Genomic DNA, 27,065 nt, shown 5'->3' on the forward strand with positions numbered 1-27,065 from the left:
GTTGAACATCACTTGGAGGAAGCAGTGAGGGTAGCAAGGGCACAGAATGAACTCTGGGTGGGGGGCTTCAGTATCCACCACCAAGAGTGGCTCAGTAGTACTGTCACAGACTGGGCTGGCAGAGTCCTGAAGGACATAGAGCTTGTGGCAGGTGGCAAAAGAACCAATACGAGGAAATAACCTACTTGATCTCAACCTCACCAATCTACCTGTGACAGATGCATTGTAGCATTGGTAGGAGTGAACGCCACACAGTCCTTGTGGACACCAAGTCCTGCCTTCATACTGAGAACACCCTTCAATATGTCGTGTGGCACTACCACAGTTGGATGGATTAAGACAGATCTAGCAGCTTAAAACTGGGCATCCATGAGGCTGTGTGGGCCATCAGCAGCAGCAGCAGATTATACCACCACGATATATATCCCTCACTCCTCCATCACCATCAAGCTAGATGACCAACCCTGTTTCAATGAGGAGTGTAAGAGGGCATGGTGGGAGCAGCATTAGGCGTATCTGCAAATGAGGTGCCAACCTGATGCAGCTACAACACAGGACTACATGCATGCTAAACAGCAAAGGCAGCATGCTATAGACAGAGCTAAGCTATCTCACAACCAACGGCTCAGCAACCCTACCACATTCATTTGTAAGTGGTGTTGGACAATTAAGCAATTAATGGGAGGAGGAGGCTCCATGAACTTCCCCATTCTTTATGATGGCGGAGCCCAGCATGCGAGTGCAAAAGACAAGGCTGAACCGTTAACAACCATCTTCAGCCAAAAGTGCCAAGTGAATGATCCTTCTCAGCCTCCTCCTGAGGTCCTCTGGGATGCCAGACTTCAACCAATTCGATTCATTCCACGTGACATCAAGAAGTGGCTGAGTGCACTAGATACAGCAAAGGCTACGGGCCCTGACAATATCTCAGCTCTAGTACTGAAGACCTGTGCTCCAGAATTAGCCCCACTCCTAGTTAAACTGTTACAGTACAGCTACAAACTGGCATCTATCCGACAACATGGAAAATTGCCCAGGTATGTCCTGTCCACAAAAAGCAGGACAAATCCAACCGGAACAATTACCACCCTATCAGCCGTCTCGCAATCATCAGTAAAGTGATGGAAGGAGTTGTTAACAGTGCAATCAAGCGGCACTTACTATAATAACCTGCTCCCCATTGGTCCTGGCAGAACACAAACTGAACATTCGGCTCCAAACCTCATTACAGCCTTGGTCCTAACATGGATACGACCTGAATTCAAGAAGTGAGGTGAGAGTGACTGCTCTCAACATCAAGGCAGCATTCGACTGCGTGTGGGGAAAAAGGAGCTCTAGTAAAATGGAGGTCAATGGGCATAAGAGGAAAAACACTCCCATGGCTGGTGTGATACCTGGCACAAAGGAAGATAGTGGTGGTTGTTGGAGGCCAATCATCTCAGCCTCAGGACATCGCTGCAAGAGCTCCTCAGGGAAGTGTCCTATCTTCAGCTGCTTCATCAATGACCTTCCCTCCATCATAAGGTCAGCAGTGGGTTATTCGCTGATGATTGCACAGTGTTCAGCTCCATTCACAATTCCACAGATAATGAAGCAGCCCATGCCCGATTGCAGGAAGGCCTGGACAACATCCAGGCTTGGGTTGATAAGTGGCAAGTAACATTCGCTCCACACAAGTGCCAGGCAATGACCATCTCCAACAAGAGAGAACCTAACCACCTCCCCTTGACACTCAAAGGCATTACCATCACTGAGTCCCCCACCATTAACATTCTGGGGCTCACCATTGACCAGAATAGCAATTGGACCAATTAGTCAGAGACTGGATAGTCTGTGCCGAGTGGATCACCTCCTGACTCCCTAAAGCCTCTCCACCACCTACAAGGCACAAGTCAGGAGGGTGATGGAATACTCTCCACTTGCCTGGATGGGAGCAGTTGCAATAGCACTCAAGAAGCTCGACACCATCCAGGACAAAGCAGTCCGCTTGATCAGCATCTCATCAATTAGCCTAAACATCCATCCCCGTCCACCACCGGCGTAGCCTGACTGCAGTGTGTATTATTTGATCATAACATAAGATGTGAGTTTGCATTTAATTGTCACTGGCAATCAACACTGTCATAATGGGTCAGAATTTACTGTTCGTTAGACTTGTCCTTGCCCGTTTGATTTCCATAAGACTTTGCATTGGAAGTTGCTGAATGTGGGAGTTGATAAACAGTGAAGGCATCTACAGGGCATCTGGAACATGTGTAAACAGGGCAAGCAACTGTGTATCTCCTTAACCAATCAGATTGAAGAATCATTAATGAGCAGCACAGAGTCTGAACCAGGAAGTGTAAGTTAGAATAGTGAATTCAAGGTCAAATCAGGAACAGTGAGTGAAATAAAGAGAGGGAAAGAAATATTGGCTTAAGAGAGAGAGAAAAAAAAGACAAAGAAAAAGTTTTTTAAAATTTTAATTTACATTTAAAAAAAAACTCCCACAATTAAAACATGAAGGAATGAGAGTCTGCATTTTAATAGTTAATTTTCAGTGCCAGAGAGGTGGTTTGGCAGTAATTAAGACTTATCACACCATTAAAAAGGGTACTTAGACTGAAATGGACAAGCCGTAACTTTCTGTGGCGAGTTTAATCCGTATCTACCATGCAAGGACAGGAACATCACACCGTTCAATGTATTTGAATGGTGAGTCAAACAGCAAGATGCCATTTTCACAATGCTGATGGTAGAATGGTGCATCTTGGACAGCAGCTTCGGGATTTTCACGTTTAACTGCGCGTCTGCCCTCATCTGAAGTTGCCGTGTGATTTGTGCATAAGTAATGGTGAACGCCATTCTCCTCACCATTATTTTGACAGCAAATTCTGGGCCAATATGTCGATTTATGCACAGTGTGTGAAAGGAAACTCTTGATAATGATTTATTAACATACCTTTCTTACTGCTTCATGAAAATCCAGTTTCCCTAACATATACAAGTGTACACAAAAGTAAATACTTATATTTAAAATATGCATGTACAATGCACAGAGAGACCTTAGTCATTTATTCCTTTACTACTGGGCTTTACTTTTGATTTTTGGCCAATCCACTACAACAATTCCTCAGTAGAACTCTACCAACTCGAAGACAGTTTTCAAATCCAGTTCATTTCAAATAGTATTCTGTACTTGCTGCAGTATTTTATTTATAGCATTTATAATATTTTACATGTATTTTGTTTAATCTTAAGCGTGTCTGGCGCACAACTGGTTTAGCCATCTGTCACCAGATCTAGCTGGACCACATCAAGCACTTTCGTGCCTCAGTCTCCTCTGCCAAAACCGCCCACTACTCCAGGATCATACCGAAAAGCAAAGATAACCCCAACTTCTTTTCATGTGTTCATGGAGGTTAGAGTCATACAGGAAAGAGTGCACTTATTTCTTGTTGACTTATTCAATCAGATGCCGATCACTGGCACGGTTATATTGGAGCAAAGAGGCCTGATGTATTGTCATGTTCTGGATGGATACTGAATGAATGGTCCTTTACTTGAAGGTGAAGGAGAAGGAGTTAAGGCAGCAGTAGCAAAGTTAGACTCTGTTAAATAGAAGAGGAGATTTCAGTGATAAGTTAGAATCTTAGAACAATACAACACAGGAGGAGGCCATTCGGCCCATTGTGCCAATGCTGGCTCTTTGAAGGAATGATCCAATTAGTCCCACTCTCCTGCTCTTTCCCCATAGCCATGCAAATTTTTCCATTTCAAATATTTTTCCAATTACCTTTGGAAAGTTAATATTGAATCTGCTTCCACCACCCTTTCAGGTAGTGCATTCCAGATCATAATTCGCTGCGTAAATTTTTTTTTCCTCCTGTCGCCTCTGCTTCTTTTGCCAATTACCTTAAATCTGTGTCCTCCGGTTACTGATCCCTCTGCCACTGAAACAGTCTCTCCTTATTTACCTCTATCAAAACCCTTCATGATTTTGATCACCTCTGTTAAATCTCCCCTTAACCTTCTCTGCTCTAAGGAGAGCAACCCCAGGCTCTCTAATCTCTCCATGTAACTGAAGCCTTTCATCCCTGGTACATTCTAGTAAATTTCCTCTGCATCCTTCCTAAAGTGTGGTGCCCAGAACTGAACACATTACTCCAGCTGGGGCCTAACCAGTGTTTTTATAAAGGTTTAGCATAACTTCCTAGCTTTTGTACTCAATGTCCTGATGTACAAAGCAAAGGATCCCGCATGCCCTTTTAACAGCATTCTCAACTTGTCCTGCATCTTCAAAGACCCCCAGGTCTCTTTATTTTTCCACCCCCTTTAAAATTGTACCATTGGTTTATATTGCCTCTCCTCATTCATCCAACCAAAATGAATCACTTCACACTTCAGTGTTAAATTTCATCTGCCATGTGTCTGCCCATTTAACCAGTCCATCTATGGCCTCCTGAAGTCTATTAATATCCTCCTCACTGTTTATTACATTTCCGAATTTCATGTCATCTGCAAACTTTGAAATTATGCCTTGTATACCCAAATCCATCCAGGTCATCATTATATATCAAAAATGCAGTGGTCCCAACACTGACCCTTGGGGGACACCATTGCACACTTCCCTCCAATCTGTAAAACAACCGTTCACCACTACTCTGCTTTCTGTCCCTTAGCATAGTGGTTATGTTACTGGACTAGCAATCCAGAGGCCTGGACTAATAATCCAGAGTCATGAGTTCAAATCCCGCCACGGCAGCTGGGGAATTTAAATTCAATTAATTAAATAAAAATCTAGAATTAAAATACTAGTATCAGTAATGGTGGCCATGAAACTACCGGATTGTCGTAAAAACCCATCTGGTTCACTAATGTCCTTTAGAGAAGGAAACCTGCTGTCCTTACCCGGTCTGGCCTATATGTGACTCCAGACCCACACCAATGTGGTTGATTCTTAATTGCCCTCTGAAATGGCCTAGCAAGCCACTCAGTTGTAAAATCTCGCTTAAAAAAAGTCACAATAAGAATAAAACCATACGGACCACCCGGCATTGGACCACTAGGCACCGGACACAACAAAGGCAAACCAAGCCCAGTCAACCCTGCAAAGTCCTCCTCACTAACATCTGGGGACTTGTGCCAAAATTGGGAGAGCTGTCCCACAGACTAGTCAAGCAACAGCCTGACATAGCCATACTCACAGAATCATACCTTTCAGCCAATGTCCCAGACTCTTCCATCACCATCCCTGGGTATGTCCTGTCACACCGGCAGGACAGACCCACCAGAGGTGGTGGTACAGTGATATACAGTCAGGAGGGAGTGGCCCTGGGAGTCCTCAACATTGGGCATCATTTTCGCACCCGCTATCGGGTGCGTTCCTGGCAGGGGGTCCAAAAATCGGGGAATCCCGGAGCGGGACCGGAGCCCGGCTCCAACCCGCCCACTTGCGGGTTCCCCACTGAGGCGCCTGCATGCGCGCGCAGTCCCCGCTGGTGGGAATCCCGCAGGCAATTAAAGCCAGCGGGGTTCCACTTGAAAGTATTTATTGTGCTATTTCAGGTCATTAACTGACCTGATTAAGGGATTATGTGAGGAGGGGTGGGATTTTATACACAACTGGGACTGTTTCCCATACTATGGGAAACACTCCCAGTTCAAATGGACCTGTTGCAGCTGTCAGCCTGTGGCAGCTGCAAAGGTCCATTTGACAGGTGGGGGGGAAGGGGGAGACCCTCACTCATTGCAGGAGGCCACTCTGTCACTTGGGACAAAGTTTGGCCTCCACCACCCTCCTCCTGACAAGAAAATTCACCAACTTGCACACTTGCCCCAGGGTCCAGAGACATGTACCTACCTTGCGGACCCCCTCAGATGTACATCTTGTGGATGGGGGCCGCCGTAGCTGCAGTCATGACCTCCTCGGAGGGCGAACAGCATCACCAGCCTCACCAGCCTCGCCAGCCACGCCGTCCACCTCTGACACGTGGAGCTCCACAACACAGTGCTGTGACACATCCACCTGCACAGCAGGAGGGAGGGCAACCGCAGAGAGAGATGCGTCGCAGAGGGCACTACCCTCGCCACAGGGTCCACAGACCAAGTCTCAGCTTCCTGGACCTCTCTGAGCAGCAGTGCACACGGAGGCTCAGAGTCACTCGACATGTAGTCGTGGACATCTGCAGCCTCCTTCATGCCGAGCTGCTCCCAGCTGGCCCAAGCACCATCTTCTTACCTGTCGCTGTCAAAGTCACCACTGCCCTCAACAACTTCTCCTCCGCATCCTTCCAGGGTGCCACCGAGGACATCGCCGACGTCTCTCAGTCGTCTGCACAAAAGAGCCCTGCAAATACACCTACACCCACTCTGCAGTGACACAATGGGTGGCATCAGTTGTGGGTCTTCATAGTGATCCTCAGGAAAGGGCATTATTGCACAAACCAGACAAGATTCGCAAAGACGTGGCAGTAGTGGTGCCAATATAATATGTAATGTGAGTTGGTCAGAAATTCAATATAAGTAAAAAAACCTCAAACACCCTTGTGCATCCCCTTCATGCTCACGACACGTTTGCCTTACGCTGCCTACTGCACATATGTGATGCATGCCATGTGGCTGCAGCACAGGTAGTGGCAGGTTGAGTGAGGCTGACTGTGAAAGAGATGCACGAGAGGGTGAGTATGAGATAGAGCCATGAGGATTGGGTTGAGTGGTAGTGGCGGGATGAGTACTGGTGAGGTGAGTAAGTGCAGGTAAGATGAGGATGAGGTTTGAGTGGGTGTGAGGGGTGATGTGACAGAGTAGTGTTGGCAGTGCAGAAGGAGGTGTGGGGTGGGGGCGGTGATGTGGCAGACGGAGTGCAGGGGAATGAGTAAGTGTACTCACTTTGGCTGACCTACTTAGGTCATTGGACCACCTCCTGCACTGTATGCAGGTGCGTGATATGTTGGTGGTGCTGGTAACCTCCTCTGCCACCTCGAGCCAGGCCTTCCTGGTGGCAGAGGCAGGCTGCTTCCTCCCGCCCGCCGGGGGGAAGATCTCTGTCCTCCCCCTCCTCCTCACCCCATCTATTGATACCTGGAGTGAGGCATCATTAAACTGGGAGCAGCCTTCTCCCTGGGCTGCTCCATGCTGTAATTTTTTCTATTTGTTGCAGCATCTGTCAGTGGAGGACTGCCCCTTTAAATAGAGCTCCTCCAGCTGACAGACCTCATTGCGCATGCGCAGCCCGCCCGACGCGCAGATCAGCAGTGGGGAACCCGGAAGACAAGGTAAGTGGATCCAATTGGGCTGCGATCGCGCGGGTGGCTGACTAATTTCACCGGGCGCGTTACCCACGCGCCCAATAGCCCCCCCATGAAATCTCATGGCATCAGGTCAAACATGGGCAAGGAAACTTCCTGCTGATTACCACCTACCGCCCTCCCTCAGCTGATGAATCAGTCCTCCTCCATGTTGAACACCACTTGAAGGAAGCACTGAGGGTAGCAAGGGCACAGAATGTACTCTGGGTGGGGGACTTCAATGTCCATCACCAAGAGTGGCTTGGTAGCACCATTACTGACTGAGCTGGCTGAGTCCTAAAGGACATAGCTGATAGACTGGGCCTGCGGCAGGTGGTGAGCGAAGCAACACGAGGAAAATACTTACTTGACCTCGTCCTCACCAATCTACCTGTCGCAAATGCATCTGTCCATGACAGTATTGGTAGGAGTGACCACCGCACAGTCCTCGTGGAGATGAAGTCCCATCTTCGCACTGAGGACACCATCCAACGGGTTGTGTGGCACTACCACCGTGCTAAATGGGATAGATTCAGAACAGATCTAGCAGCTCAAAACTGGGCATCCATGAGGCGCTGTGGGCCATCAGCAGCAGCAGAATTGTATTCCAGCACAATCTGTAACCTCATGGCCCGGCATATTCCTCACTCTACCATTACCAACAAGCCAGGGGATCAACCCTGGTTCAATGAGGCGTGTAGAAGAGCATGCCAGGAGCAGCAACAGGCGTACCTAAAAATGAGGTGCCAACCTGGTGAAGCTACAACTCAGGACTACATGCATGCTAAACAGCGGAAGCAACATGCTATAGACAGAGCTAAGCGATTCCACAACCAACGGATCAGATCAAAGCTCTGCAGTCCTGCCACATCCAGTCATGAATGGTGGAGAACAATTAATCAACTAACGGGAGGAGGAGGCTCTGTAAGCATCCCCATCCTCAACGATGGAGTCCAGCACGTGAGTGCAAAAGACAAGGCTGAAGCATTTGCAACCATCTTCAGCCAGAAATGCCGATTGGATGATCCATCTCGGCCTCCTCCCGATATCCCCACCATCACAGAAGCCAGTCTTCAGCCAATTCGATTCACTCCATGTGATATCAAGAAACGGCTGAGCGCACTGGATACAGCAAAGGCTATGGGCCCCGACAACATCCCAGCTCTCGTGCTGAAGACTTGTCCTCCAGAACTAGCTGCACCTCTAGCCAAGCTGTTCCAGTACAGCTACAACACTGGCATCTACCCGACAATGTGGAAAATTGCCCAGGTATGTCCTGTCCATAAAATGCAGGACAAATCCAATCCGGCCAATTACCGCCCTATCAGTCTACTCTCAATCATCAGCAAAGTGATGGAAGGTGTCGTCGACAGTGCTATCAAGCGTCACTTACTCACCAATAACCTGCTCACCAATGCTCAGTTTGGGTTCAGCCAGGACCACTCAGCTCCAGACCTCATTACAGCCTTGGTCCAAACATGGACAAAAGAGCTGAATTCCAGAGGTGAGGTGAGAGTGACTGCCCTTGACATCAAGGCAGCATTTGACCGAGTGTGGCACCAAGGAGTCCTAGTAAAACTGAAATCAATGGGAATCAGGGGGAAAACTCCAGTGGCTGGAGTCATACCTAGTACAAAGGAAGATGGTAGTGGTTGTTGGAGGCCAATCATCTCAGCCCCAGGACATTGCTGCAGGAGTTCCTCAAGGCAGTGTCCTAGGCCCAACCATCTTCAGCTGCTTCAACAATGACCTTCCCTCCATCATAAGGTCAGAAATGGGGATGTTCGCTGATGATTGCACAGAGTTCAGTCCCATTCACAACCCCTCAAATAATGAAGCAGTCCGAGCCCGCATGCAGCAAGACCTAGACAACATCCAGGCTTGGGGTCATAAGTGGCAATTAACATTCGTGCCAGACGAGTGCCAGGCAATGACCATCTCCAACAAGAGAGAGTCTAACCATCTCCCCTTGATATTCATCAGCATTACCATCACCGAATCCCCCACCATCAACATCCTCGGGGTCACCATTGACCAGAAACTTAACTGGACCAGCCATATAAATACTGTGGCTACAAGAGCAAGTCAGAGGCTGGGTATTGTGCGGCGAGTGACTCACCTCCTGACTCCCCAAAGCCTTTCCACCATCTACAAGGCACAAGTCAGGAGTGTGATGGAATACTCTCCACTTGCCTGGATGAGTGCAGCTCCAACAACACTCAAGAACCTCGACACCATCCAGGACAAAGCAGCCCGCTTGATTGGCACCCCATCCACCACCCTAAACATTCACTCCCTTCACCACCGGCGCACAGTTGCTGCAGTGTGTACCATCCACAGGATGCACTGCAGCAACTCGCCAAGGCTTCTTCGACAGCACCTCCCAAACCCGCGACCTCTACCAGCTAGAAGGACAAGAGCAGCAGGTACATGGGAACCACACTACCTGCACGTTCCCCTCCAAGTCACACACCATCCCGACTTGGAAATATATCGCCGTTCCTTCATCTTCACTGGGTCAAAATCCTGGAACTCCCTTCCTAACAGCACTGTGGGAGAACCTTCACCACACGGACTGCAGCGGTTCAAGAAGGCGGCTCACCACTACCTTCTCAAGGGCAATTAGGGATGGGCAATAAATGCTGGCCTTGCCAGCGACGCCCACATCCCATGAACGAATAAAAAAAAGCCAATTTTGTATCCACACAGCAACTGCCCTGTTAATCCAACAGGCTTCAATTTTGCTGCCAAGTCTATTATGTGGTACTTTATCAAACGCCTTTTGAAAGTCTATATACACCACATCAACCACACTACCCTCATCAACCTATTCCGTTACTTCATCAAAGAACTCAATCAAATTAGTCAAACAAATACGTACTGGCTTTCATTTATTAATCTATATTTTTTCAAGTGCCAAGTAATTATGTCCCGGATTAATGTCTCTAAAGTTTCCCCACTAAACGATGTTAGGCTGACTGGCCTGTAGCTGGCGGGTTTATCCCTCTCCCCTTTTTTGAACAGGGATGTAACATTTGCAATCCTCCAGTCTTCTGGCACTACTCCCATATCTAAGGAGGATTGGAAGATTGTGGCCAGTGCCTCCGCAATTTCCACCCTTATTTCCCTCAGCAATCTAAAATGTATCCCATCCAGACTGGGTGACTTTTCTACTTTGAGCGCTGCCAACATTTTTAGTACCTCCTCTTTATCGATTTTTATTCTATCCATTTTCCCGACTACCCCCTCCTTTACTGTGACATTAGCAGCATCCTCTTCTTTAGTGAAGATAGATGCAAAGTACTCATTTCCTACTTCAGCCATGCCCTCTGCCTCCTCAAGAAGATGTCCTTTTTGCTCCCTACTCGGCCCCACCCTTCCTTTGACTACCCTTTTATTATTTACATGTTTATAAGAGACTTTTGAGTTCCCTTTTATGTTACCAGCCAATCTATTCTCATACTCTCTCTTTGCCCCTCTTATTTCCTTTTTCAGTTCTCCCCTGTACTTTTTGTATTCTTCGTTCTCTAATGAATTATGAACCCAACATTTATCACAAGCCTCCTTTTTCTGTTTCATTTTAATCTCTGTTTCTTTAGTCATCCAGGGAGCTCTTGGTTTGGATGCCCTTCCTTTCCCCCCTCATGGGAATGTGTCTAGTTTGTACTCGAAATATCTCCTCTTTGAAGGCCTCCCATTGCTCATTTATTGTTTTACCTGCCAATCTTTGATTCCTTTCGACCTGTGCCAGATCCCTTTACAACTCACTGAACTTAGCCCTCCTCCAGTTGAGTATTTTCAGATTTGATTTTTCCTTTCCTTTTCCATAACTACTCTAAACCTAATGATATTGTGATCATTGTTTCCTAAATGCTCTCCCACTGAAACATGCTCCACTTGTTCCACTTCATTCCCCAGAACTAGATCCAGCACTGCTTCCTTCCTCATGGGGCTGGAAACATACTGATCAAGAAAGTTCTCTTGTACACATTTCAGGAATTCCTCCCCCTCTTTGCCCTTTAGACTGTTATTTTCCCAGTCTACATTAGGATAATTGAAGTTCCCTATTATCATTACTCTGAAGTTCTTGCATCTTTCTGCAATTTGCTCCTCTATCTCTTTCCCACTATTTGGTGGCCTATAATATACACCTAGCAATGTAATAGCTCCTCTATTGTTCCTTAATTCTAACCAAATAGATTCTATCGTTGAACCCTCAAGTACAGCATCCCTTTCTAGTGCTGTAACAGTATCTTTGATCAATACTGCCAGCCCCTTCCTTTTTTTCCTTCCCTATATTTCCTATTGTAGCCAGGAATATCAAATGTCCATCCCTCCCCTTGATTTCCGTTATTGCCACTATACCATAGTGGTACTTGTGCCTGCAGCTCACCAACCTTATTTATCACACACCATGCATTTACGCACATGTATTCTAAACCCATCTTAGTCTGCCTCGCTTCCTCCCTCCCCCCACCACCCATCGGATCCTTGCTATTTCTGAAGTACTCTTTCTTCTAATGCTGTTTGTCCCTCACAGTCCTCTGTGCATCTTGTATCTCCTTTCTAATGCTTCATCCAGTTGTGCTCTGATACGCCTTCCAGTCACTGAGGAGTCCTCTGAGCGGGTCACTGTGATTCTCTCTTCCATATACTTCTGCCTCCGAAACAACTAAGGCCGCCTCCTCAGGAATGTCTTATGGTGGACAATTGAGGGAACCCACACAGGATTTCACCCCTCAATATAGGGGCCGAAAATTCGGGCACTTTCAGTACACTCCCACCATAACTCTGGCAGGAGTGTGGCTAAACACAGACATGGGCAACTACAGACCCATTAGTCTTACTTCCATTCCATGTAAAATAATGAAATTGATTATCAGGGTTAAACTTGAGGATCATCTGTATGACAACAACCTAATTAACATGGATTCAGAAAAGCAAGCTCTTGCCTGACCCACCTCTTTGACTTCTTTGAGGAAGTGATTACCCAAGTCTACTCTGGTAAGCCCTATGATTTGGTGTACCTTAATTTCCAAAAGACTTTTGATAACATTCAATATAAAATCAAAGCTGTTGAGATTCAGGATAAACCCTGGAACTGGATAAAAAGCAGTGGAATATTAGTCAGAAGAGGAAGGGACTAAACTTTACAGTGCTCTGGTCAGATTGGACCTTGAATACTGTGTCCAGTGCTGGTCATTAAGAAACAAGAGACATTCAAGCACTGGAGGCTGCGAAAAGAGCCAGGAAGCTGATCCCTTATATTAGGGAATTCCCCTCCTAAACTCTTCTGCCTTTGCACTACCTTCTCCTCCATTAAGACCCTCCTTAAAATCCATGCCTTTGACCAAGCCTTTGACCACTCCGCCCAATCTTTCCCCTTTTGGCTTTTCATTCATCATTCCTTACACCCCTGTGAAGTGCCTTTTTCCTATATTTACCTAGATTTAAGGTGCTATACAAGAGCATGTTGTAGCTGCAGTAATAGTACTAGTAGCAGTAATAGTAGTAAAGCCCCATACCAATTCCATTCAATTCAGGTCAGGGTGACCAAAACTGAATGCAGTCCTCTAGGGTTTATAATGAGGGCTGCCCAAACCAGTTCATATGCTGGGAGATATAAAACTACTTTCTCTGCCACCTTCAGTTGGAATGCTCTATGAGGGGAGTTAGAACTGATACAGGAATTAGCCAAGAGATACTGGGGCTGATGTTTACCAGATGGGCATTTAGCATGCCAGTTACAGAACCCATCCAATTTTCCTTCCATTAATTCTGTTATTGGCGTGCAATGCTCACCACCCAGATTTACCTCTCTGTGTTCTAACCAGGTGATGCTCATCGCCCAGGTAGTAAAGATGAAAATCTACCCTACTAGCTCTTACTCCAGCCAACTGTAAAATCAGTCACTGGTTAACAACAAGCCATTAAAATTACCTAATTGGTTGCTATAAATTTTGAGAGTCAACAGGATAAATAAAGAAAATTAATATATTTAGAGCCAAAGTATTGTCACAGTGTTACAATATACTCCAAACAATTGCTTTTGTCTCCATTTCTTTTCATCATAATTAGAGAGATGAGCTGCAAGTCAGAATAAAGTAGATGTAGAACAAAGAGAGAAGATCAGAATTTTGTCTCAATTTATATAGATATATCTTTTTTAGCTGGTTTGGTGCCATTAGTAGCTGAAACAGACTGATGAATAACTGGAATTTTATTTGGTTATCTGATTTAATCAATTTTGGTGGTAGTCTACAAGCTAAGGATCCGAGGCAGCACTTGTCCTGATGGACCAACAACTCTCTTGCATCTTTGCTGCTGGAGATGTTGCATTTCTACATCCTCCCGCTTAATTATAGGGGAGGGATCTAAAGCTGAATATCTAAACATTTTTGCCTAACACCCTAACACCACTTGCTTCATTGAGACTGCGGACTTTTCCCAGTGTTTATACAGCTACTGTGATCATGTGCAGGAAGTGCCTTCTAGTGGCTAACAGTGGTGCTGTAAGTTTAAACTTCTCCTCCAGATGGACTTCACTATTTATAAGAATCCAATTAAACTTAATAGCCTACAACTTTTATTACAGTTAGATTATATTCTTGAAATCAGTAAATACACCAATAAATTAAATGTGTCCATTTGAGACTATGGGGGCGATTTGCAATTGTGATGCAAATCAAACGGGTAATGACGGGCGGTGAGAGTGTTCTCTCTGCCTGCCCGATGGTACCAGTGGGAGGCCCAAACCATTTTCATGATCAGGCCTCATCTGCCTCGTATTGACGAGCTGCCACCATTCAAGGAATGCCAACAGGCAGCTCGTCAATTAGGGGACAGGATGTATATTATAGGAACAGCCCGTACATGACCCGTAGCAGTTATGCTCAGTTCAGTGGGAACCAGCATTTTGAACTACCCTAGAGGCTGATTTGAAGCCACTGGGATGGGGAAAAGCTACTATCAGCTGAGTACTACTACATTCTTAAGATATCCCATCTGGGTAGCACTGCATACTTAAGCTATCTTGTTCATTTAAAAAAAATAATAGACATGGAACTTTTTATACAGAAAGTACACCCTCTAACCTTTCCTATTCTTTCACTGATGTAACACAAGTGTGCACTGTGGTATCTTTTCAGCCACAATTTCATTATTTTAACAGAACAAAACAAACTTTAATAGCAAAGCTCAAAACCTATCCTATTATTCTCCCCTTTTACAAATAAGCTACTAACGCACCCTGAGGCTCTCACTATGTGACTATATGTCATTGAGCAATTGGTTTCAGACTTGGCCTAAAGTGAAATCACTCATACATCAACTAAGCTGGGGAAAAAAATCTGCAAATGTGCTGATGGCAAGAAATTAAATCCTGTTTTTTCTCAAACACAAGTCATACCATTCTCATTATAGATTATCAAAATAAATCACCATCAATGTCAGAATTAAGCAGCATCTGGGTTGCAATTGGTTCCACCTTTGATTTGTGTATAAAGTTCACAAAAAGGATAATGCAGACTTTATGTTTCAAAAATTATTCTTTTTCTTTGGACTATTCTTTTCATTCATTTATGCAATCTGGTAAGGTATCTACAAGCGACCATAATAAGAAAACAATAAATACACACACACACACAAATATCAATAATCACCTGTAGTAAAGTACAGGTGATCCATAAACTGTTTTCTATTTGATCACTACATTTTAAAAATGCAGCATTCAGATTAGCTGAATATTGTACAGTCAAACTTAACTGAAGATAATCTTGAGCTGTTGTAATAGTCAATAGCCATCAAATCACTTGCTTCATTGTATTAATAGCAATAATTTCCCATGCAAATGTAATCTCTTTGATTTAAGAAAACCTACATTTCTGAATTGATCAAAAACAGAAAATATATTTGCCTTTTTTCCCCGATTAAAGACAATAGAAAATAGGATTGTGTAACAATAATGAGTGTGCCTATACTGTACAGGAGAATTGAGAATAGCAAGTTGATTGAAGGAAGCCTGCTCTTCTGGTTGACCTGCATATCCTCAACTTTCGGTTCAGTGTACTCAATTATTTTTTTTAAGAAATGAGTGCTGATTGCTGCTACTAATTCCAGTATTTTGGCAGGTTGGAGGTAGGAATACTATATATACTACCACTTCAAATCAACAGGATGTAGCACGTTCTGCACTTTTCTTTGATTAACATGACCATTAAAGTTAACTTTGGGTGTATGCCAGTGAAAGCTAACAGCTGGGCAGCCCTATTGTGCAATTAAAAAGAAAAAATATGCAAATACTGGAAATCTGAACTAAAATGCTGAAAATAAGCAACAGGCCCATCAGCAGCTGTAAAGAGAAAAGACAGGCTAACAGTTTGGGTGCAGCTTACTGGAAGTCAGAATAAGTAGTCTGACAACATGGTGGCAGTGGACAGGTTGAAAGGTAGTGGAGAGGTAGAGCTGAGTGTCATCAGTGTACATATGGAAGCTGACTCCATGTCTTCACATGATGTCACTGGGGGAAGCATGTAAATGAGGAAGAGGAGAGGACAAGGATAGATCTTTGGGGGACTTCAAAGGTATTAGTTCAGGGGTGGGAAGAGGAGCCATTGCTGGAGATCCACTGGCTATGATCAGATAGGTAAGAGTGGAACCAAGCAAGGTCAGACCCACTGAGCTGAACAACAGAGGAGAGACACTGGAGAAATATGGTGTGGTCGACTGTTTCAAAGGCTGCAGAGAGATCAAGAACTAGGAGGGATAATGCACCATGGTCACAGTCACAGAGGATATCATTTGTGACTTTGGTTTGGGCTGTTTCAGTGTTGTGGCAGCTGCAGAAACCAGATTGTAGAGATTCAAACATGGAGTGGCAGAAAAGATGGGCACGGATTTGGAAGTGACATGTTCAAGGACTTTGGAAAGGGAGGCTGGAGATGAGGCCCTAGTTTGTAAGAGCAGAGGGTTTGAGGGTAGGTTTTTTTGAGGGGGGTGATGATGGCAGTTTTTGAAAGAGACGGGGACACAATGAGGAAAGGAAACCACTTACATTGTCAGCCGGCATGAGGACCAGGAACAGAAGTTGGATGGTCAGCATTTTAGTCACAATGGGGTCAAAAGGTGCAGAAGATGGGTCTCATGGACAAGATGAGATCGGAGAGCATGAGAGGAGATAGGAGAGAAACTAGAGAAAGATGTGGGTTCAGGGTTTGGGCAGGGGAAACTGAATGGATGGTCTCAATCTTATTGACAAAGAAGTAATGAGGAGAGTAACAGCGACAGTACCAAGATCACAGGAAAGCAGAAACTAAATAAAGCATGAAGGAATTATTAGACTTTTAATCTAATTGACGTATTTCATTTGTATTTCTAGCTTATTTTGGTTTCACATTAATCATACACTTCGCTTAGAGTGAAGGTATGTATTATAGAAATAAAAACAAATTTTGAGCTTTGACTTAAATTAAAAGATTATTAGTGGAAACATATCGTCTCCCTTTAAAAACCTCATACCGATGTGAATTAGCAATCTACTTGGGGTTTTTCCCATCTGTTCAAATAGAAATCTGATTATTTACCCCATTTCTAAATATCACATTTTTAACCTTATTACTCAAACAAAATTCTCTTACAATTATGATGTCTGGTTAATGAAAACTATGCCTAATGGTGTAAGCAAGTGCTTAGTAATCTGAAATGCAACAGAATTGGTTGCATAAAACAGATATGGCTATCCTTAATGTATTAAACTTATTTACCTCAATGCAAGGAGTATAGGAAATAAGGCGGATGAGCTGAGGGCACACATAGACACGTGGCAGTATGATATCTTAACTATTACAGAAACATGGGTTAAAGAGGGACAGGATTGGCAGCTCAACATCCCTGGTTACAAGGTTTTCAGATGCGACAAAGAGGGGGATAAAAAAGGAGGGGAGGGTGGCAATTTTGGTTAAGGAAACAATTATAGTTGTGGGGAGGGATGATATTTTAGAAGGAGCATCAAATAAGGCCTTATGGGTTGAGGTAAAGAACAAAAAAGGGGCAATCACAGTACTGGGAGTGTACTATAGACCCCCAAACAGTCAGAGGGAGACAGAGGAGCAAATACGTAGGCAAATTTCTGAGAAGTGCAAAAACAACAGAGCAGTAATAGTAGGGGAATTCAACTACCCTAATATTAACTGGGATACAATCAATGTTAAAGGTACAGAGGGCGCAGAATTCTTAAATTGCATTCTGGAGAATTTTTTTAGCCAGTATGTAGCAAGCCCAACGAGAGGTGGTGGGGGGGGGGGGGGCAGTTCTGGATTTAGTTCTAGGAAATGAAGAGGGGCAGGTGGAAGAAGTGGCAGTGGGAGAGCATTTTGGTGGTAGTGATCATAATACAGTTAGTTTTAGCATAGTTATGGAAAAGGACAAAGACAGAGCAGGAGTTAAAGTTTTCATTTGAGGAAAGGCCAATTTTATTAAACTGAAAAGTGATTTAGCAGAAGTAAACTGGAAACAGCTACTTGAAGGTAAATCAGTGTCAAAGCAATGGGAGACATTCAAAGGGGTGATTCAAGGGGTTCAGGGTAAACATGTTCCCACAAAGAAAAAGGGAGGGGCTGCCAAATCTAAAGCCCGCTGGATGTCAAGAAGCATTCAGGGTAAGATAAGGCAGAAAAAGAAAGCCTATGATAGTCACTGGGAACTCAATACTACGGAAAGCTTAGAGGGGTATACAAAGTGCAGCGGTGAAGTTAAAAAGGAAATTAGGAAAGCAAAGAGAGGGCATGAAAAATATTAGCAAGTAAAATCAAAGAAAACCCAAAGATGTTTTATGAATACATTAAGAGCAAGGGGATAACTAATGAAAGAGTAGGGCCTATTAGAGACCAAAAAGATAAACTATGTGTGGAGGCGGAAGATGTGGGTATGGTTCTTAATGAATACTTTGCATCTGTCTTCACAAAGGAGAGGGATGATACAGGGATTGAAGTTAAGGAGGAGGAGTGTGAAATATTGGATGGGTAAACATAGTGAGAAAGGAAGTATTAAGGAAATTAGCAACTTTGAAAGTGGATAAATCTCCAGGACCGTATGAAATGTATCCCAGACTGTTAAAAGAAGCCAGGGAGGAAACAGCGGAGGCTTTAACAATAATTTTCCAAACTTCACTGGATACAGGTGTAGTGCCGGAGGATTGGAGGATTGCTAACGTTGTACCGTTGTTTGAAAAGGGAGCGAAGGATAGACCGAGTAATTACAGGCCGGTCAGCCTAACCTCAGTGGTAGGCAAATTATTGGAATCAATTCTGAGGGACAGGATAAACTGTCAATTAGAAAGGCACGGACTAATCAAGGACAGTCAGCACGGACTTGTTAAGGGGAGGTCATGTCTGACTAACTTGATTGAATTTTTCGAGGAGGTGACAAGGAGGATCGATGAGGGTAGCGCAATTGATGTAGTCTACATGGATTTTAGCAAGGCTTTTGACAAGGTCCCACATGGCAGATTGGTCAAAAAAGTAAATGCCCATGGGATCCAAGGGAATGTGGCAAATTGGATCCAAAATTGGCACAGTGGCAGGAAGCAAAGGTAATGGTCGACGAATGTTTTTACGACTGGAAGGCTGTTTCCAGTGGGATGCCGCAGGGCTCGGTACTAGGTCCTTTGCTTTTTGTGGTATACATTAACGATTTGGACTTAAACGTAGGGGGCATGATTAAGAAATTTGCAGATGACACAAAGATAGGCCGTGTGGTTGATAATGAGGAGGAAAGCTGTAGACTGCAGGAAGATATCAATGGACTTGTCAGATGGGCAGAAAAGTGGCAAATGGAGTTCAATCCAGAGAAGTGTGAGGTAATGCATTTGGTGAGAGCAAACAAGGCAAGGGAATACACAATAAATGGGAGGATACTGAGAAGTGTAGAGGAAGTGAGATCCCTGAAGGTAGCAGGACAGGTAGATAAGGTGGTTAAGAAGGCATGTGGAATGCTTTCCTTTATTAGCCGAGGCATAGAATATAAAAGCAGTCATGTTATACTGGAACTGTATAAAACACTAGTTAGGCCACAGCTTGAGCACTGCGCACAGTTCTGGTCACCAAATTACAGGAAGGATGTAATTGCACTAAAGAAGGTGCAGAGGAGATTTATGAGGATGTTGCCAGGACTGGAGAATTTTAGCTATGATGACAGATTGGATAGGCTGGGGTTGTTTTCCTTGGAACAGAGGAGGCTGAGGGGTGATTTGATTGAGGTGTACAAAATTATGAGGGGCCTAAATAGAGTGGATAGAAATGACCTATTTCCCTTAGCGGAGGGGTCAATAACCAGGGGGCATAGATTTAAAGTGATTGGTAGAATGATTAGAGCGGAAATGAGGAAAAATGTTTTCACCCAGAGGGTGGTGGGGGTCTGGAACTCACCGCCTGAGAGGGTGGTAGAGGCAGAAACTCTCAACTCATTTAAAAAATACCTGGATGTGCACCTGAAGAGCCGTTACCTGCAGGGCTACGGACCAAATGCAGGAAAGTGGGATTAGATTGGGTGGCTCGTTTCTCAGCCAGCGCAGACACGATGGGCTGAATGGCCTCCTTCTGTGCCGCAAATTTTCTATAATTCTATGGATTTTCCTCCACAATCCTAACCAAAAATCACTCTGACCTCGATTTTAAATGGACAGAGAAGGCCTATTTGAGGTCTCCTTTTCTGCCCCAAAGCCTCACTTGTTTAGGCTTCGGCCACTGGCAGGCACCATCTTGGTGGCAGAAATCCTGCTGAGAGCCTGCTGTGCATATCAAACGACCCAGGGAAATGGGTTGCGGAGGATTTGGAGAGACAGGCGAAAGTCTCGGTCCACCACAACTCCGCCTGGAGGAGGACAATCCATTGTGGCAAGTTTGGTTATCCAAAAGATGACTTTAAAACCAAGTAATGGCCAAATAAAAATAAAACATTGATATAGGACATGTAACTTACGCTTATATTCTTGCAACTCCATTAGTTAGAAGGTTATGCTGATAGGGTTAGATGAAGAAGGGTGGGAGGAGGCTCATGTACAGTTCTGGTCACCACATTACAGGAAAGATGTGATTGCACTAGAGATTTACAAGGATGTTGCCAGGACTGGAGAATTTTAGCTATGAGTAAATATTGGATAGGCTGGGGTTGTTTTCTTTGAAACAGAGAAGGCTGACGGTTGATTTAATTGAGGTGTATAAAATTATGAGGGGCCTAGATAGAGTGGATAGGAAGGATCTTTTTCCCTTAGCAGAGAGGTCAATAACCAGGGGGCATAGATTTAAAGTAATTGTTAGAAGGATTAGAGGGGAGCTGAAGAACATTTTTTTCACCCAGAGGGTGGCGGGGGTCTGGAACTCACTACCTGAAAGGGCAGTAGAGGCAGAAACCCTCATCACATTTAAGAAGTACTTGGATAGGCACTTGAAGTGCCATAACCTACAAGGCTATGGACCAAGTGCTGGAAAGTGGGATTAGGCTGGGTAGCTCTTTTTCGACCGGCACCGACATGATGGGCTGAGCGGCCTCCTTCGGTGCCATAAATTTTTCTATGTTTCTATGTGGAGCATAAACACCAACATGGACCAATTGGGCTGATTGGCCTGTTTCTGTGCTGTAAATTCTATGTAATTCTAGTACATTTGAAAGAATATCAATCCGATCCCAGATTTATAAAAGGATGTGTGTAAGTCAGTTTGGAGAAATCTCAAGAGTACATGCTACAAAAGACAAATTCACTCACCTGGTGGACAGAGACATTCAGATGCAGCTTCTCTAATTGTCCTGATTTTTGCAACTCTATCAGTTAATTCCTACAGAAATAAGATAATATATCAATGGTATAGTAGAATCCACTTTCAGTGATCAGGACCTGTAGTAATCACATGGATATAATGCTTAAATCACAACTTCCAAAACCAAATTGCATAAGGTCTTTGCTTTTTCTACCATTTGTGCTAGTCAGTACAAGTTGGCTATGCTAATCAGTAAAAGTTGGTTATGGTCGTCAGTACAAGTTGGTTATGCTAATCAGTACAAGTTGGTTATGCTAATCAGTACAAGTTGCTTATATTGATCAGTTTAGCTCTGGTCCTTTTATTGTTCAGGCATCAGAAACCTTTTTCACATTTCTTTTGCATTTCATTTGCAGCTCTGGTATTCATCTTCATCTAGTTTTAATCCTCTTGCAATTCCTGCTGATCTATAGTCAGCTGATAGGTCAGCATTGCTAAACAGCTAAGAGCAGGGATGAAGTGGGAGAAACAGCAAGAATACTTTTTAGAGTGTAATAAACCCACAATTTGTTACAAGCCAGCAGTCTAAGTAGAGCACTGTTCAGTGTTCAAATTGCCAGTTTGCAGCATTGTTGAACAGCTGAGCAGCAAATTAAACAGCTGATCGGGGAAACTGTGAAACCTGCGATGTTGCTCAGTTGTTGTCCAGCCACTCACCTTCATTATTTTATCTTCAAAGTGCCACTCACCTTCAGTATTTTAAAAGTTTGATGTGCTGCACATTGGGGCTTTTAAATAATTTACTGATCAGATTTAAAATTGCCAGTCAGCAATGCTCAGCTGTTCGACAATGGTGCTTACAGGCACTTTAAACAGCTCAGCAGTGTTCTAATCTTAGTTTTGTACAAATTATGGTTTATTATACTTTTATAAAGTTTATTCTTACATTTTCTCCCACTTTACACTTTTCCGCTCGAGTTCCCTTTAAGCTGTTTTGGTCTTAGTGATGGTACAGCTGATGAATCAGTACTCCTCCATGTTGAACACCACTTGGAGGAAGGTACCACTGAGGGTAGCAAAGGCACAGAATATACTCTGGACGGGGGCTTCAATGTCCATCACCAAAAGTAGCACCATCACTTACCAAGCTGGTTGAGTCCTGAAATACATAACTGCAGATTGGGTTTGCGATAGGTGGCGAGAGAAACAACATGAGGAATAACCTACTTAACCTCGACCTCACCGATCTACCTGTCTCAGATGCATCTGGCCACGGCAGCAATGGTAGGAGTGACCACTGCACAGCCTTTGAGAAAACCAAGCCCTGTCTTCACATTGAGGACAACCTCCATTGTATCGTGTGGCACCACTACTAAGCTAAGTGGGATAGAGTGAGAACAGATCTAACAGTTCAAAACTGGGCATCCATGAGGCGCTGTGGATCATCATCAGAAGCAGAATTGTGTACCACCACAATCTCTAGCCTTATTGCCTGGCATATCTCTCACTCTTCCACCACTATCAAGGTAGATGACCAACCCTGGTTCTATGAGGAGTGTAAAAATGCATACAGGCAGCAACACCAGACGTACCTGAAAATGAGGTGCTAACCTGGTGAAGCTATAACACAAGACTACATGAAAAAGCAGCATGCTATAGACAGAGCTAAGTAATCCCACAACCAATGGATCAGATCAAAGTTCTGAAACCTGCCATATCCAGTGGTGAAAGGTGGTGGACAGTTAAACAACTAATCGGAGGAGGCGAGAAGAACGTCCCCATCCTCAACAATGGCAAAGCCCAGCACATGAGTATAAGAGATAAGGCTGAGGCATTTGCAACCATCTTCAGCCAGAAGTGCTGAGTGGATGATCATTCTCAGCCCCCTCCTGAGGTCCCCACCATCAGCTAATTTGATTCACTCCATGTGACATCAAGAAATGGCTGAGTGGAGGAGTGTTGACCAGGACACCAGGAGAGCTCCCTGCTGTTATTCAGATTGCTTCATGAGATGTTTAATATCCAATGGAACAGGTTGAGGGGATGGAGGTATTGGACGATGAGGAATGATTATGTACATTGGGTATGTTCTCACAGGAAAAGAGACGATTGAGAGGTCAAATGATTGCTGTTTTTGGATTCTAAAAGGCACTAAATAATGTAGACTATGACAAGCTGTTTCACCTTATCCAGAACAGTAGAACCAGAGGACATAGCCTGCACTTGCAGGGGGGTAAATTGAAAACTAATCTGTTGAAACATTGGGCCAGAATTTACTGTAAGTGGCAGGCACTGTTCATTAGACTTGCCCTTGTCCATATACTCTACACGAGCTTTTGCGCTGGAAGTTAGTGATCCAAACAGCGCAGCACCCTCTTCAGGGCATCTGGGACCTGTGTGAACAGGCAAGCTACTGTGTATCTCCTTAACCAATCAGATTGAAGAATCGTTAATGAGTAGCGTGGAGTCTGAACCCAGAAGTGTAAGTTCAAATAGTGAATTCAGTGTCAAACCATGTACCAAAAGCAAAATAAAGAGAGGGAAAGAAATATCAGATTAAGAGAGAGAGAAAAAATAGACTAAAAGAAAAAGATTTTTAAAAATGTATTTCAATTTTTTTTAAAATCTCCAACAACAATTAAAAGCTGAAGGAATGAAACTCCACACTTGTAAAAGTTAATTTTCAGTGCCAGAGAGTTTGTTTGGCAGTAATTAAGACTTATCACATTGTTAAATGGATGCTTAGACTGGAATGGACAAGCCCTAACTTTTTGTGGTGAGTTTAGTCCGCATCTACCATGTAAGTACAGGAACTTCCCACCATTCAATGTTCTTGAACAGTGAGTCAGGCAGCGAGATGCCATTTTCACGAAGCTGATGGAAGAGCAGCGCATCTCGGACAGCAACTTCCGGATTTTCACACTTAACTGCGCATGTGTGCTTGCCGGAAGTTGCTGTGCAGTTTGCACATAAATAATGGTGAACGCTATTAGCCTCATCATTATTTTCACAGTAAATTCTGGCCCAGTATTTCAGTGAGTGAGTGGTCAATCTATGGAACATGCTCCTTAGGGAGACTGTGGAAGCAATCAAATGCAAATTAGAAAGATTTCTTTCAGAGAATAATATTTGGGATACAGTATATATGAGTGTTTTGAGATATGACAAATGGTAAGTGTGGCATTCTTGAGAGGAACAGGTGACTTTGGACCTATGGTTCCCAAAGCTTTCCACCACTGATGTTTTCCTCAGCTCATGTCTGGGTCTGTTGTAGATTAATTGATGAGGATTGAATGCCATGATTAGTCAACAACTTCATTAAAGTTATATCATGCGACTACCAGGATCATAGAAGACAAAATAGATAGACCTTAGTCTTTTCGCATCTAGCAATTCCTATGTTCCTACATATACCAGCTGGCCTAGGCAATTTCTTAGTCTTGAAAGGAGCAGAGCAACAGCTCAGCCCAGGAGGGAGAAACAAACTCGGAGAAATTTCAAAAGGTGATGCCATAGTCAGCACAGCGGGAGGGGGGACGGGGGAACGAGGGAATGTGAGAAAATTAAACTAAGTTTTTATTTTACTGTACACATTCAATCTATAAAAATAAAATATAAATAAATAGTTAAATGAATAAATATTCAAAATAATTAATTAGTAATTAATGTAAAATCAAACTAAAATCCATCGGCTAAATATTATCTAAATCTTAAGCGTTTCTGTTAGCTCTAGGATTAAATTAATACTAAGTAATAAATAAATAAAAACTAGACATGGCCATGCAAGTTGTGTGTCGTGACTGTGGTATGTGGGAGTCTGTGGGCAGCGAGACTGTCCTGGATTGCCACATCTGCAGTAAACATAAGAAATAGGAGTAGGCTATACATCCCCTCGAGCCTGCTCCGCCATTCGATATGATCAAGGCTGATCTTCGACCTCAACTCCACTTTCCCACCTAATTCCCACATCCCTTGATTCCCCTTGAGTCCAGAAATCTGTCTATCTCAGCCTTGAATGTACTCAATGAATGAGCATCCACAGCCCTCTGGGGTAGAGAAGTCCAAAAGTTCACAATCCTCTGAGTGAAGAAATTCCTCCTCATCTCAGACTAAAATGGCCCTTATCCTGAGACTGTGTCCCCTTTTTCTAAACTCTCCAGCCAGGGGAAACAACCTTTCAGCAACTACTCTGTAAAACCCCCTCAGAATCTTATATGTTTAAATGAGATCACCTCTTATTCTTCTAAATTCCAGAATGTATAGGCCCATTCTACTCAATCTCTCGTCATTGGACAACCCTCTCATCCCAAGAATCAATATAATAAACCTTCGTTGTACCGCCTCTAAGGCAAGAATATCCTTCCTTAGGTAAGGAGACCAAAACTGTAACCATACTCCAGGTGTGGTCTCACCAAAGCCCTGTACAATTGTAGCAAGACTTCCTTACTCCTGTACTCTAACCCCCTTGCAATAAAGGCCAAAATGCCATTAGCTTTCCTAATTGCTTGCTGTACCTGCATGCTAATTTTCTGTGATTCTTGTACGAGGGCACTCAAATCTCTCTGAACACCAACATTTAATAGTTTCTCACCATTTAAAAAATATTCTGTTTTTCTATTCGTCCTTCCAAAGTGAATAACCTCACATTTCCCCACATTATACTCCATCTGCCACCTTCTTGCCCACTCACTTAACCTGTCTATATTCCTTTGCAGACTCTTTGGGCTCGATTTTCAAATAGCAGCAGGATGGCAGAGGGGGGTCAATGGGCGCATGGCAAACCTGGATACTAAAATCTTACCGTTCTCCATGTGATTGCGAGTTAATTGGTGACCCTTAACGTGGCTTCCGGGTTTACCGTCCGAAAGCTGCGCAGTGGACGGACTGCGTACCCGCATGACAGGCAGTCAGCTGGAGCGTCTCTATTTAAAAGGCCATTGGTCCAATGGCTTTTTCTGGAGCAAAGACCAACAACACAGAATATGGAGCAGGACAGGGGCAAGGCTGCTCCAAGATTCAGTGATGCCTCACTTCAGCTGCTACTGGCCAGGGTGAGGAGAAGGAGGGGACTATTTTACCCGGCCAATAGGAAGAAGTGCCCTGCCTCTGCCACCAAGAAAGCCTGGCTCGAGGTAGCAGAGGAGGTCACCAGCAGCAGCAACATATCCCACACCTGGGTCCAGTGCAGGAAGCGTTTCAATTACCTAACTAGGTCAGCAAAAGTTAGTACACTTACTGATTCTCCTGCATTCCATGGTGCACATCACACCCCCCCAACTCATTCTGCACTGCCATCACATCACTCCTCACACCCATTTATGGCTCTTCCTCAACTTACCTGCACTTCCTGAGCACTTCCTCACCTCCCCATTTGTGACTCCACCACTACCACTCACCCCAATCCTCATCCAATGGATGTCACTGTCTCATACTCACCCTCTGATGCACCTCTTTCATGGTCAGCCTCACCCAAAGCAATGCATTCATTGGCTGACCTCACTTCACCCTCACTCACTCACACGTCTGTACTTTCTCCCCTTCTAGAAGAGAGCACAAAATAAACGCGAGAGCGAGGACTGGAGGGGGGCCTCCACAAATAGTGGCCCTCACAGACACAGAGGAGGAGGCCCTGCAGATCAGCCGCACCCTCGAGTGCCTGTCTGTCAGGGACGGCAAGATTGGCACCCCACGAACATCAGGTGACACAACTTTAACATTCATCACACACAACATGAATTGATGTTAACAATGATTGGCACGTTGAACACCTCAGTATGCTCATTGCGACAGGACACATTTGTGATGATGCTTAATATTGCCTTCTGTTCTCTTCCAGGCCCTTCAACGACCACTGTGATGGCAGAGGTCGATTCCTCAGAGGACCTGCCAGCCTCTGAGGGCGCACCGTCACATCTTAGTGAACCATCCACCAGCGCAGATACTCACACCTCGGTGGGTCCTAGTAGTCAGTTAGTTGGGTTGCCACCTGTTGAGTTACCACACACAAGTGAGCACGAGCAGACACTGGTGGCAGGGGCAGCTGTGG

The 27,065-nt window shown here is 44.4% G+C and overlaps 1 protein-coding gene across 1 annotated transcript in view; it reads right to left on the minus strand.

Moving 5' to 3' along the window:
- LOC137332206 (collagen alpha-1(XXIII) chain-like) overlaps positions 1 to 27,065 on the minus strand; it is a 236,989-nt gene that overhangs the window by 196,434 nt on the left and 13,490 nt on the right. The window contains exon 2 of the mRNA XM_067995902.1: positions 21,028 to 21,097. Within this exon, the coding sequence (XP_067852003.1) occupies positions 21,028 to 21,097 (70 nt within the window). The remainder of the gene's footprint in view (positions 1 to 21,027; positions 21,098 to 27,065) is intronic.

The sequence above is a fragment of the Heptranchias perlo genome, chromosome 14 (assembly GCF_035084215.1).
Source record: "Heptranchias perlo isolate sHepPer1 chromosome 14, sHepPer1.hap1, whole genome shotgun sequence".
In the NCBI taxonomy this organism is placed as follows: domain Eukaryota; kingdom Metazoa; phylum Chordata; class Chondrichthyes; order Hexanchiformes; family Hexanchidae; genus Heptranchias; species Heptranchias perlo.